The sequence below is a fragment of the Berkeleyomyces rouxiae genome (assembly GCF_048999995.1).
Source record: "Berkeleyomyces rouxiae strain 22BRR77 chromosome Unknown BrBRR77_ptg000012l, whole genome shotgun sequence".
Classification (NCBI taxonomy): domain Eukaryota; kingdom Fungi; phylum Ascomycota; class Sordariomycetes; order Microascales; family Ceratocystidaceae; genus Berkeleyomyces; species Berkeleyomyces rouxiae.
The window spans coordinates 2,442,660-2,456,102 of NW_027396502.1; the positions used below are offsets into that span (position 1 = coordinate 2,442,660).

The following is a 13,443-nucleotide window of genomic DNA, read 5'->3' on the forward strand; positions in this document are numbered from 1 at the left end:
AACTCCGTGGATAAGCCCAAGTCTCTATGGAGAGTGGGCTACTCAACTAAGGCAATGTTACACAGATTAATGAGCAACACGTAACCCCATTTAAACGCCATGCTGAAGACCAAGCAACACTAGTCAGATATTCCAGACAGCCCAGTGTTAAGCTAAAGGCACGGCTTCTAGGCCGTCGTTCGAGCAGACTTGATCTGGCTCTTTTGCCAGGCGTTGCTGGGTGATGGAGCCAGAGAAGCTGCTCCAGAGACGGGGGTGTAACTTGTCATCTGACACAGCGCAACCAACCACACTCTGTATCTGTAAAGAAAACAGATGTAAGTTGTCAACAGTTACTGATTCATGAAGTTCGCTTTTCTTTCATGAATATCAAGCTCTCTCACCACATCGATCCTGTATTTCTCCTCCTCTTTACATCACACTACACACACATCTTCAATTTCTTTCACATCTTTCACAATGGCCACTGCAAAGGCCCCCACCTCCTCCAAACCCGCCAAAAAAGCCGGCACCATTACCGATTGCTCTGTCCAGCTCTCCGGTACCTTTATCGGCTGCATCATGATGTAAGCCACGGGCGGGTATTCCGTGACATGCTTGATTGATTGATTGATTCTTTATTTACCTGTCTACTCGCGAGGTATTCTCGGCATACGACAGGGGACTACAAGTAGTACCAGAAATTACATACAGAAACAGAAACCTAAAATCCAAACCATGCATACAGAAACCCCCCGCACAAAGTGTAATGACTAAAGTGTGTCCACCCGCCCAGCCCAGAGGCTGTCCTTTGCTTGTGTGGCCCCAAACCTGGCCCAGAGTCCTGGCCTCGCCGCTGATGCAGACCAAACATAAAAACAAAAACAAAGGAAACAACAAAGGGAAGTACAAATAAAGAGAGAAACAAGTAGGAAAAAGGAGGTGATGGCAGCGCAAACGCGCTAAGGGGGAGACCCCGAGGGTACGCCGTCTCCAGGTGGCAGAGGGAGTGCGGGAGGGGCCGCGTCTTGCGCCCGCGTGTCCGGCCTCATGCGGCGGTGAGCCAACAGGGCCGTGGGGGCTTTGGCTGCTTTGGCGGCCAGCCAGCAGGCTCCGCGCTTGGTACCGATCAACTTCTGAAAGAAGCTGCTGGACACCCGCTGTGGGTTGTGGTGGCAAACCCAGATGTGCTCCGGGCTCGTGTCGGCTCCGCAGAGGGGACAGGAGGGCACGGCGTCCTCGTGCTCGAAACGGCGGTGATAGGCCGCAAAGTCGCCGTGTCCTGACAAAGCTGTCAGCACCGCGCGGGCGAGGTTGCGATCGGTCTCGTCAAGGAGACTTGTCCAAGCCTTCTTCGGGGCCTGCACCGGGCGGCGCAGGTGAGGTCTGGAGTTGCGACCCTCTGCCTCCCACCAGGCGCGAAATGCGGTAGTGACCCGGGCGCGGAATTCACTGCGTGCCCAGGAGAGTGACATGCCAGTCCTTGTGGTGATTATGTCTGCACCCCACCTGGCTTGTCTGTCGGCGAGCTCGTTGCCCACGACATCGGAGTGGCCTGGAACCCAGATCGCTTCCACCTTAATGGCTCCATCTGGCCACGGTCTTGGCCGCGGATGGTTGGCGTCGGGACGTAACCAGTCCGCGCAAATTGTTTGGGCTCTCCGAAGGTGTTCCTCGGAGGTTCCGGGCTTGACGTCCCGGGACGTGAGTCTACTCACCGCTGCCATGTTGTCTGAACAGATCCAGACTTTGCGGCACCGCGGTTTGTCCCGCAGGTCGACGGCGGTTATGGCCTCGGCAATGGCCAGCACTTCGGCGTCGTGCACCTCGGCGCGGAAAGGGACCGGGCGGTTTCCCGAGAGCAGGACCTGTCCCCCCTGGATAATTACCCAGCCGGCGCCAACCCTGTTCGGACTCAGCTTCGAGCCGTCTGTGTATAGCCACAGGTCTGAGGGGGGGGAGGAGCGGACCAGAGCGAGGTGTGCTGCAGCGGCAGCCTCTTTGTCACCCCGGATCGGGGCCCGGGTCGAAGGTAGCTTGCCCTTGCATGGCGGCGGGAAGCTCGTGGACAGCTCGTATGGGAGCATACTCCTGAGCTCGCCCAGTATGCCCCACATTGGCCTTATGGAGCCGAGGGGGTGGTTTGGCGGGGCCAGCGCGACTCTGAGAGCAGCCGACCCAAGGAGGTTGTCCAGCGCATAGCGCATGGGAGGGAAGCCCGATGCGAGGTTGTATATTGCACAGGGTGTGGTGCAATATAGCGGCAGGGCGGCGCGGAGGCCTCTGCGGACGGTGCGGTCGAGGAGGCTTGAGGCCCCCAGTAACCCGCGGCTCAGCGGGGCGTCGGGCGGGGTTGGGCGCCACCATGTGGCCGCAGCGTAAGACAGCTTGGCAACCACGCATGCGCGGACCGCCGTGAGGGCACCCTTGATCGGGGCGCCTTTCCAGCACCCGGACAGAATCTGGATGCCGCGAATGGCCGGTGCCGTCCTCTGTGCCACGTCTCGGATGTGTGGCACGAAGGAGAGGTTACGTGACCAGCGCACGCCGAGCCAGCGCAGGGTCTCGCGAGGGCTGACCGCCTCCAGCGTAGAGCCGTCGGGGAGTCGCAGGCTTGGGTTTTGTCCATGACGCTTGCGCGTCACGTGCAGAAGTTCGGACTTCGTCAGGTCGAGCGCCATGCCGTTGTCCGTGCACCAGCTGTCAACGAGCTCCAGAGAGCGGGAGAGAACCGAGCAGTTGCCTTCGAGGGACGAGTCTGAGTTGACTAGGCAACCATCGTCAGCGTACCCACGGAGAGTGCAGGGGAGTGGCATCTTGAACAGCGGCGACATGAACAGCATGAACAAGATTGGGGAGATGGGCGAGCCCTGTGGGAGGCTGCCACCTGTTGGCTGGAGAGCGTCGGAGACGCCGTCTAAGGTTAGGGAAGCCCGCCTGCCCGCCAGGAACGAGGACACCCATCGACATGTTCCAGCCGGGCACCCCAGGTCCGCCAGTCGTTTGACCATGCGGTTCGGATGCACGGCGTCGAAGGCCCCCTTGATATCAAAGGTGAGGACCGAAGACTCACCCCTGAGGTCGGCTGTGCGCTCGAGAGAGTGCGCCAGGCGTAGGCACATGTCCTCGGCGCTGCGCCCCGGAACCGCACCGGCGTAGTTGTCTTGGATGTGACCTGCCTCCAGCGCCCAGCACGAGAGACGGCGGGCGACTATCCTTTCCAGGCACTTGGCCAGGGTCGGGAGCAGCGAGATGAGCCGGTAGGCCCGTGGCGACGAGCGATCCTTCTTGTTGGGCTTTGGCAGGGCGATCACCTTAGCCTCTTTGAAGGAGGCAGGGTGGTGGCCCCAGAAGAAGCTTGCGTTGAACAAATGGGTGACCTGCCGCTTGAGGGAGGGCCAGGCCAGTTTCAGGACGTTGTTCGAGAGGCCGTCCGGGCCGGGGGCAGTGTTGCGCGGCCTCCAAAGAGCAGCTTCCACCTCGTCTCTGGTGATTCGGGCGCGTGTCGGCGGGGCTTCCGTCCTGGAGCCCCAGGTCCTCGGTTCCACCTGCAGGGCGGGGGATTCGATGTCCCCTGGCCGGGCGGAAGGCATGTGCACGCTGCGAAGGAGAGCGATCTTTTCCGTGGTGTCTTGTACCGTGGCCTCCGCTCCGTCCGCCGGCGATAGTGCTGGGGAGTGGCGGTGCGGAGCTTTCGTCCTCCATTTCACGATACGGAAGAGGTCTCGGGTATCAGTGACCTTCGCCAGCAAGTCGGCGTAGAAAGCCCGAGCCGCGCTCCTGAGTGCGCGCCTGAGGCGCTTCTTGGCTTCGCGGCGTTCGGTCCTGGCCTCTTGTGCTGCGGCCTGTGTCGTTGCCTTTTCCACCCTGTTCCGCGCTGCGCTTTGCTCCGCACGCGCGACGCTGCACTCCTTGTTCCACCATGGGAAGCTCTTGGCCTTGCCCAGAGACTTGGGCGTTGATGCGACCAGGGCGTCCAGGATCACATCCTGTAGAAGTCTCGCGAAGTCGTCAATGTGCTTTTTCTCCGGGATCTGGCCGTCTGACCTCCGGTACTCTCTCACAAGGTCGTCCAGGCGAGCCGCGCCGGCCTTGCATGCCGCGTCGAACTTCTTTTTGTCAAGCTTATCCATGAGGAAGCGCCCCGCGGGGCTCGGGACCACTGTGTGCCCTGGCAGCGGGATGGACACCAAGAGCGGGAAGTGGTCACTTCCGCATGTCAGATCGTCCCGTAGCTCCACGCTCGCCCCGGTGACAAAAAGAGGCGACGACATTATGGTAAGGTCTATGACACTCCCTGACTCGTGGGTTGGCTCCCCATCCGCGTTGCCCAGCAGAAGGGCACGCTCTTCCATCCAGGCCAGTAGGAGCTCGGCGTCGTTGTCGTCCGTGGCGCATCGGGGGTCCCAGGCACTGTGGTGGAGGTTGAAGTCGCCCACTACCACAGACCGCGGCCCTGGCTGCATGCTGGTCAGAAGACGAAGCGCCTCCCCTGTCCTAGCCGAACCTGTCCCGGCATTGTAAAGGTTTACGATGCTGTACGTGTGCCCCCCGATTAGGACCTCCACAATGATGACATCCTGGTGTTCTTCCCTCATGTAGGCCTTTTGGAAGCGAAGCCCGTGTCTTTTTGTCGAAATGTATGTGGCGACTCGGGGATTCGAGCGCCAGTTACCCTCCGGGACTATTACCTGATAGGAGGGGTGCCTAGGGAACGTTCTGTTCCCCGGGTCTGCGCTAGACGGGGCCTCTTGGAGGCAGACCACATCCACCTGGTCTTCATGCGCCTTGTGTAGCAACGACTGTGCACAGGTCCAGGACCTTTGCACATTCGCAGAAATCATTTGCAATACTGTGTCGTTAGGGTGTCCTAACATTTACAGAAGTTCCTCGTCATTGTCGTCTACCTGCATTGAATCCCGTGTTTCAGGGGACTCGCTGGAGGTGGGCAGGGGGGAGGGTTGCAGCTGGGCGGCCTGTGATGGGGCGGTCGATGGCTGGCTGGGTGCCGAGGAGGCAGGGGAGGGGGAAGCCTGGGAGCTTGAAGGGCTCTTCGTCTGTGACGACGGCCGGGCCGGGGGGGCCGAGGTGACGGCCGTGGAAGGCGCCTGGGAGGACGCTGGGGACGGGGCCTTGTCTCCCTGGGCGGCGGCAGCCGGGGTGGACGACTGCGTCTCGGTATCGGCCGGGCATTTGCGGTCAAAGTGGCGGACCCGGCAGCGTGTGCAGAACGGGAAGCGCTCCAGGGTGTTGTCTGCGGAGACCATGTGCAGCTCTCCAAGTGTCGCTACGCGGCGGGGAACCGCGGACGGGGACACCAGGCCTTCGTGGAAGGCGATGTGGGCGCGGAAGGTGGGCACGCCTGCCTTGCCAACGTACTTTGACAGCGTGGCGCTGGCGGAGACGACACCAAAGGCCTGTTCGATATCCTGACGGACATCGTCTAGGGTGACCCGGTGGAGCATCACGGCGCCGGGGGTCTTGGGGTCCTCGACCGTGATCGAGGTGGGCAGTCCGTGTACGATGTACTTGGACCAAGCATCCCTCTTGTGAACCTTCTCCGCAGTCAGGTTGGCGCGGATGCGCTCAGCGTGGCTGAGGAATTTGCCGACGTCACGGACGGCTGTCAGGGCAAAGCCCGTCTTGGTGGCGGTGGCGGTGCCTGCGCCCTCGCCGCGGGGGATGCCCGCGTTGGCCTTCGTTACGATGTAGGCCGGCGAAAGCTTCCGGAGGGGGGAGTCGGTTGGCACAACCACGAAAAGGCGGTTGTCGGTGGGGGCGGTCTTGGGGGCTGAGCTGGGGTTGCCCTGTTTGGCCTTTGGGGCTCCGGTCGAGGGGGCGGCGGGTTGGGTGGCCTTGGATGCTTTTTTGCCCTTGCGGGCGACTGTGCTCCAGGATTCCTTGTCCGAGGACTCGGTGGGCGCTGCAGGAGCAGCAGCAGAGGGGTGGTGTGCAGGCTGGGCCTTTGATGGAGCCGGGGCCGGGGCCGGGGCCGTGTTAGGGGCGGGTGGCACGGGCTGTATTCCGTGACATGCCCCAGCACGCGAGTGTGAGTAAAATTCTTGATTAGCCAGTCTACTCCCGAGGGAGTTTCGACATATGGCAGTATATGGCAAAACTTGCTAACGTTGACGAAATAGAAAACAAAAAGGAAGAAGACAGAAGAACCTCGGTCTGTCTATATTATTCAACATTCCCGGACGGTCATCTCGCAACAGCACAATGCTACGTTCAAGCTATCAATGCGCCCCAGGCGGGACTCGAACCCGCAACCTTTGGATGACTGTTTCGAAACTTGTTCGTAAAAGTCCAACGCACTAACCAATTGTGCAACCAGGGCGTGCATCTACGGTCTCGTTAGCAGAGAGGAAATTTTCCAGAAAATGATAATTCTCCACCGTTCTCCACTATATATTGTTATATTAGGGATTCTTTCATAAAGTCTCAGGTCTTGTGGTCTAGTGGTATGATTCTCGCTTAGGGCTCACCCTAAAGCATTGCTTGCGAGAGGTCCCGTGTTCGATCCACGGCAAGACCCCAGACATTGTCGATTGCGACGTTCACCTTTTTGGACACCGCCGTGCGGTAACGGGAACGGACCCGCAGGAAGGGGACTCCCCAGTTCGCCCTCCGCCCGACCCTCCACCGCCTGGTCCGACCCTGCCCGGGGCAGCTTAGCATCTGGGGCCCAATCTTTTTTCGCGCAACCGCGCTGCCAACCCTCTGGCGTGAATACGCCGCCAACCCCCCTTTTTTTTTTCTTATTTTGCACAAATATTTTTATCACTACATCGGCGGTGAGGCCAGGACTCTGGGTCTTGTTTGGACCACGCGGACGAAGGACAGCCTCTGCGCTGGGCAGGTGGGAGACCTCCTGTCATTATACTTTGGATTGTGGGGTTTCTGTATGCATGGTTTTAGGTTTTGGTTTTTGCTTCTGTTATGTATTTTTCCTGGTACTAGAAATAGTCCCCTGTCGTATGCCGAGAATCCCTCGCGAGTAGACAGGTTAAATAAAGACTTTCATTTCATTTCACCTTTTTGGCTGTTTTTTTGTGCAACAGTGAGGAGAGAGCGGGTGCAGAAATACGACATTGGCTTTTGTTTTCTTCGTTCACAGTTGAAAAGGGAAATGCAAAATTTTTACAAAAGGCGCAAGTCGGAAGTGAAGAGAGAAAATGGTCATCCGAGAAAACAAAAAAGAAGGCAAAAACAGCCCCCCCTGTTTACTTTCCGGAGAATAAATTAAAAAAAGACCGATAAATCAACCTCGGGAATCTAACAAAGGAAAAACACACAAAGAAAGATCAAGAAAGTTGGTTTTGAGTGAAAGAGAAGAAAAAAAAGAAAACGGACGGGATATAAAATGAGAGACAAGACCTAGAGAAATAAGAAATTCAACGAAGGTGAATGAAGCAAAAAGAAAAAAAAACGACAGATAGAGCCACCCGGGGGGAATCAAAGGACCAAAGTTACATCAAAAAAGAAAAAAAAATAAAAGGAAAAAGAAATCGTAGACAAAAAGAAACGAAAAAAACCCAAGACCAGAGGCCACGATCGGAGAGGGAAAAAAGAGAAAGAAACGAAAGAAAAGAAAAACCACAGAGTACCAGCAGAACAAGCATAAGGACATCCAAGCCAACGTGGCAAAATAAGAAAGTAAAGAGAGTGTAGCGAGTGTCGTCAATGGGGATGGGAAGTTGGAACGAGAGAAAAAAGAAAAGCAAGACCATGTAGACGCTCTACTTGGTCGAAGAGTTTACCCGCCGCTTCAGCGCGCGAAACACGCGACTCATGCGTCCCTCCTTCTTGGCCGGACCCGAGTTGGCTGACGCGCAGGAGGGGAACGGGGCGCTCATGGCGCTGACGGGCGACATGGGGGAGGGCGTTTCCGCCGAGGTGTTGTTGTTGGGAGCGGCGGCAGCGGCAGCGGAGGCATCACGCTGCTCGACGCTGGGCGGCAGAGACGACCGGGAATCTTTCGACCGGCGCTCGGTATGGCTACTGTTCTTGCGTTTATCGCGTGAGTCTGTATTTCTGCGACTATTGCTCGGCGGCACGGCAGCGGCAGAGGCGTCAGACAAGCCGGACGAACCGTCGTTTTCAGAGCGGGTGCTCCCGGTGCGCTGGGCGAGCAGCAGGTCGACCTGGGTGTGGCCCTTGGCCCACGAGGCGACGGCGGCCTCGATGGGGCGCTGCACGTGGCGCGCGTCGGAGAAGGAATCAAGCTCGACGAAGCGCCCGTTGTACTTTGCCGCCAGCGCCATGCCGTCCGCCGGCGGGACGTGGCTGTCGCCGACCACGAGCGGTCGGAGCGGGGCGCTGCCGGTGGCGACGATGACGGGGAGCGGCGGGCCGTGGCCGGGTGTTGTTGCGTGGGTGGGGCTGGTGCTGGTCGAGGGTGATGCAGAGGCGGCGGCGGCGGAGCTGGCGTCGGGGCTGGAGCCGTAGGGCGGCACTGTGTCCAAGTAGCGTTCGCAGATTTTGACGACAGACGTAAAGGACGCGGCGGACTGGGTCGAGTAGAGAATCACGAGCACGTCGAGCTGGGCGAGCTGGCCGGTGAAGTGCTCGGGCTGGGTGAGCGGGTGGACGACCTTGTCGACCCAGCAGCGCCATGGGCGGTCCTGGAGCGTGACGGATGTGTAGGGGCGGACCTGGCCGGAGATGGGAGGTCGCAGGGTGGGATTCTATTGCGGAGCAAGGGAGAGGGCTGTTAGTTTGTTTTCGTCGAAGCGCAAGCGAGCAGTGGCGGAGGGTGGAATGGAAGACGGGGCTGGAACGTGGAAGCGAGAGCCGGCGCAGTCCGGGAGCGGTGTGGGAGCTGGGCCGAACTGGGCTGGACCGCACCATACTTGACCAGACTTGACTGAATTGAAGGCTGGAACTCACAAATAGAGCATCGAGAAAATTATCACGCGGCACGTCGCCGTAGGTTGACACAACGCCAATGAACGGCGCTTTGTGGCGAATGCTGTCAAGCGCATCGGCGCCAGAGCCGGCCGACATGGCGCTTTTGTACGTCATGGCGGACAGAGAGCGGCGATCAAAGGACAGGACTTTGGACGGGCGTCTAAAGGTTCGGGGAGGCTTGCCAGCGGCAGCAGCGGCACAAGTGGTGATGGAGTTGTCGGTTGATGGGGTACGAAAATGAGATGGAGATTGCATGGAGGCTCGAGCTCAGAAGACGAGGTGGAGAAGTAGAAGAATATGATTTGGCCTCAACAGCCATGTCTGTCGGGCCCCTCCAAGCTTGGATGTTGGACGGAGAGAAGTTTTTCGCAGGACGACAATGTAGAGAAGAGCAGGGCCGGCTTCGTCGTCGTCGAGGAGCGGAAGTGTCGTGAGAAAGCAAGGCCGTGGAGGAGTTGGTGCAGAGAGTCGGTAGGGGGGGCCGAGGAGAACAAGGAGAAGGAGAAGAAAGAAAGGAGAAAAAAAAGAAGAAAAAAAAGAAGAAAAAAAAGGGACGGAAGAGAAACTAGACTAGCCTAAGCCAACGCGAGACAAGAGCAAATACCGGTCCTCCGATATGGTATAGTCGAGATCGAGATCGAAGCCAAAGTCTGAGAGAGACAGCGCGCGAGGATGGATTGCTGCGGCTAGTTAGTGCCCTTGGGCTATTTTCTTCACAAGAACACAAGCAAGGCAATGCCAGAATGAGACGCCGACAGGTGCGAGTTGTTCGAGGAGGAAGAGACGAGGCGAGGCGAGGGTGAGAGTGAGAGTGGAAGTGAGGGTGAGCGCGGCGTGTGGATGAAGAGCCAGACCGATTGATATAAGAGACAAGGCGGTCGTTTCCAACGAACCAGCTCTCGCCAACTACAAGAGAAAGTGAAACAACGGACCTGCAAGGCCAGGTCCAGCCCAGGAACAAGAGAAAGCCAAGTTGGGCGTGCGAGCGCAGGGCGTTGATCTAGCTTGCGACGGGGGCAGATATTGTGGGCAGGGTTCAGGGTTCACTCCGGGACGAGAAGGCGGACGAGGACTTGCGCGAGAAAAGCGGATGCAACTTTGATGCGGGCGGCTTTCTTGAGGGGGAGTGGGATTATAAGAAGAGGTGATATGGGTGTGTTGAGGGCGAGTTACTTGCTGGCGAACTTGTGTGTGTGTGTGTGTATTTGTTTATATGGGAGTCCACATTGATCTCGATATCCTCTAGCGCACTCCGGGGTTAAAGGAGCCTTTTTTTTCTTTTCTTTTTGCTCTGCAAGATTGGACTTGTAGCAGCAGAGTCTGCCAAGAATGCTACCGCAGCATACAGGGGAGGGGACTTGGTGGTGGTTGCAGGAAGGGAGGGATAGAGACACAGAGACACAGAGACAGAGACTCAGAGACACAGAGACTCAGGCCAAGCACAAAGAAGACGACGGCTCTTCTGACTGGCGAGGGGACCCCTGGCCGGCTTGACAAATCAATAGTTGGCTCCCGGAATACACCTGGCAAGTGCTCAACAAAAGAAACAATGAGAGCCACTTGACACCAACGCTTGGATTCCTCGGGTTGACTTTGACCTGTTGGCTGGCGCGTGGGCCGGGGGGAGGAGGGACAGAGGGGCATGAGGCCGAAACGCCATCGTGATTCCAGAAGACGGCCGAGAACAAAATAGGCAGTCCAGTCGGCGGAGAAGAAACCAGCCGGCCGACGCAAGGGAGCGTTTCTTTCCATGCCCGCCCAACAGGAAAAACGAGCAGAAGAGGGATGGAGGGAGAGAGAGTCTCAAAGACACACACAACACAGGCAAGATGGAACTCGCACACATCATGGCGCTCTCTCACTGTGGCCGCTCTATACGCCCACTCCAGCTCCAGCCTGCCCGTGTCTACACAATACTTGCCCTGATCTGCCGTGGCGCGTGCATCTGCAACCACAACCACATCCACATCCACATCCACATCCACATCCACATCCACAACTGCAACTGCAACTGCAACGACAACTTCAAGGCCACCCGCACCGACCCAGCGCCGGCGCCAGGCCACAGAACAGAGTGCTCCAGGTGCAAACCCCACCGGCCAGACCAGCCCGTGGCCCAAGCTCAAGAACAGCCAGCCAGTATATACATATACACAACACAGCGCCAGCAATTGGCGTGTCGGCAGCCTGCGCCCGTCCTCGAGATGTCTGTCTGGTGTCTGTTCTAGTGGACCTAGTCCTGGTTCTCCTTTTTGCTCTCTCTCTCTCTCTATCTCTCGTTCCGCCCGTGGCCCATGAGTTCCACGATGCCATGTTTCCTATTCTCTCGGCGCCCAACACTAACCTAACACTTGCTTGTACTTGGCTTCCTTGGCTCTCTGTCTGTTCATAAAAGAAGGCTGCCTGCATACTATAACCCGAGCCGACGACGCTCAGACGTCCAAACCCTCAGACGCCCATTTCCATGCCCCATGGACATGTCCATTCCTACGCCCATGCCCATGTACCCCCGAAAACCACGTCCCTTCACACCCCCGTAGTGTGGAGCTTTGACCTGGATCCTGGTGCTTACCTGCGTCCCGTTAATCAGAAAGGCTGACCATGGCCAAGCTGTCGAGCCGACAAAGACACAGGGGACTGTACTGTCCGGAGATGTGTAAAGACAGACATACATGTTGTCAAGTTTCTTAGGGTTGGCACTGAAGACGGCGAAAAGGGCTCAGGTGAAGGTGATGTTCAGGTGGGGGAGAGTTCAGCTGAGGTGGACAGGTAGCTAACAATGCCGCGTTACTAGCTGGGCAGCTAGCTAGTTAGTGCATCTGAACTGGACACATACTCTATGTAGATGGTTGGGCTGGATTGGACAACTAACGACTCGTTGCCTGGACCTGGACTGCCTGCGATGCAAACCGGGCCTCTGTACTCTGGGACTTGTAACTCCAGGTATTTCGTACATGGAGAGTTGCATAGTTACACATGGTCAACGAGTTGGCTAGTTTTGTATTTTCACACAGTTCCCGTAGCAAGAAAGCACAAACACCACCACACACCACATACAGCCAAGCCGATACCATACACACTCCATACTTGGCGGGAAGAATAGCCGCCAAACAGAAATACAAGCCGATAGGTAGTACGTACTGGACTGGCACTGGCACTGGCACTGGTACCAAGAAGCTGCGCTTAGAGCATTCACTGATCGAGCCAAGTTCTTCAAGCCATGTCCCTGGTTGGCTCGTCTTGGCTTGGCTACATTGGACGTGTACATCCAGACATCCACCCATACGCGTACGTGTGCCTGTACCTGTACCTGTACATCTACACATATATGTGTGCATCCAGATGCACATATATAGTTATAGTTGTTGGTTGTATAACTAGTTGACTATACATAACTACATGCATACATATTTGTGTAGATACGGCTTGCACAGGCTCGTGCATTCACAATGGCCCTGGAGAAAGAGCCAACGGAGCGGGCACAGGAGCCCCATGCTCGACGCGGACTCCAAGCTCCCTAAGCTCCCGAGCGAGCGAGCCGCCAAATCACAACAACGACCACGACCACGACCACACGGCAATGTATCGCATCTCAGGTTTCGCTAGTTTCTACTTCCAACCAACGCTACGCTACCCATTACTCGCCTGCTTGTACATTCATAGCCGAGTCTAGTCCAAAGCAGAGCCCTGGCTACATGCGGCATAGCCGCCGCGACTTACTCGCACTACAAGGGCGGTTGTTGTCCGACCTTGAACCCATGCTCCCCCCATGTCACGGAAAAGAGGGCTCCTATAGATCAGACCAGATGAAATGAGGCGTGAGGTCAGGCAGAGATGAGTGAAGGAAAAATAAGAAAAAAAGAGAAAAAAAAAGGAAAAAAAAAGAAATAAGCCGGCAAAGAGATTGTGTATGTACATACAAGCTACGGCTACTACTTGGATAGCTGTAACTACCAATATCTGATGGTGAATAGTTTATACTCCACGAGCGTACAGGAGCACAATAGTACGTGTAGACGATAAATGTAGTCAAGTCAAGAGCACAAGAGTTCATGGCTAGATCAGATCTTTCATGTTCCTACATATCGTCCTACTCTGCACATTCTGCACATTCTGCACAAGTTCCCGCCTCCGCCTCACTCTTTCTTTGTCTTTGTGTTTTTCTCCCCTTGCCGTGCCGCACTTGTGGCTCATAAGGCTCTCAGTTTTGTTTATTGTTTCTCGCCCCCCCACCCCTTTTCTTTTTCTTTTCTTTCGCTGAGACTTGGTGAGGCTTACCGCCTGTGTCTCAAGTCAAGATGAGTGGCGAGAGAAGGGTGGAAGAGCGAGTGAGTGGAGGGGCGATATTGAAAAGTGCACACAGCAGGGCTGACCAAGAACACGTAGGCCGAGAGAGCGGTTTTTGGTCTTCTTTCTCTCGCTTGCTCGTTCTTTCGCGGGTAGGTTCATTCCATGCTTCTCCCTCCCTCTCTCTCTCTATCCCTTCCCCTCTCGTCTAGACTGGCCTGTCCTGCGCCGTGTTCTAATTCTAGATGGTGATGTGCATGTGCT

General features: G+C 56.8%; 3 protein-coding genes across 3 annotated transcripts; all 3 read right to left on the reverse strand.

Moving 5' to 3' along the window:
* Positions 1–941: 941 nt before the first annotated feature.
* BROUX77_008002 (uncharacterized protein) lies at positions 942–4,445 on the reverse strand (the record flags this gene model as incomplete). The annotated part of the gene is made up of 1 exon (XM_073753159.1): positions 942–4,445. One exon carries the CDS (start codon positions 4,443–4,445, stop codon positions 942–944), a length of 3,504 nt encoding a protein of 1,167 aa, XP_073602295.1.
* A 411-nt stretch (positions 4,446–4,856) lies between these two features.
* Positions 4,857–6,524, reverse strand: BROUX77_008003 (uncharacterized protein; the record flags this gene model as incomplete). The annotated part of the gene is made up of 3 exons (XM_073753160.1): positions 4,857–5,996; positions 6,302–6,325; positions 6,468–6,524. The coding sequence occupies 3 exons, from the start codon at positions 6,522–6,524 to the stop codon at positions 4,857–4,859; spliced, it is 1,221 nt and encodes a 406-aa protein (XP_073602296.1).
* Positions 6,525–7,721: 1,197 nt separating this feature from the next.
* On the reverse strand, positions 7,722–9,147 carry BROUX77_008004 (uncharacterized protein; the record flags this gene model as incomplete). The annotated part of the gene is made up of 2 exons (XM_073753161.1): positions 7,722–8,669; positions 8,872–9,147. The coding sequence occupies 2 exons, from the start codon at positions 9,145–9,147 to the stop codon at positions 7,722–7,724; spliced, it is 1,224 nt and encodes a 407-aa protein (XP_073602297.1).
* Positions 9,148–13,443: the final 4,296 nt, after the last annotated feature.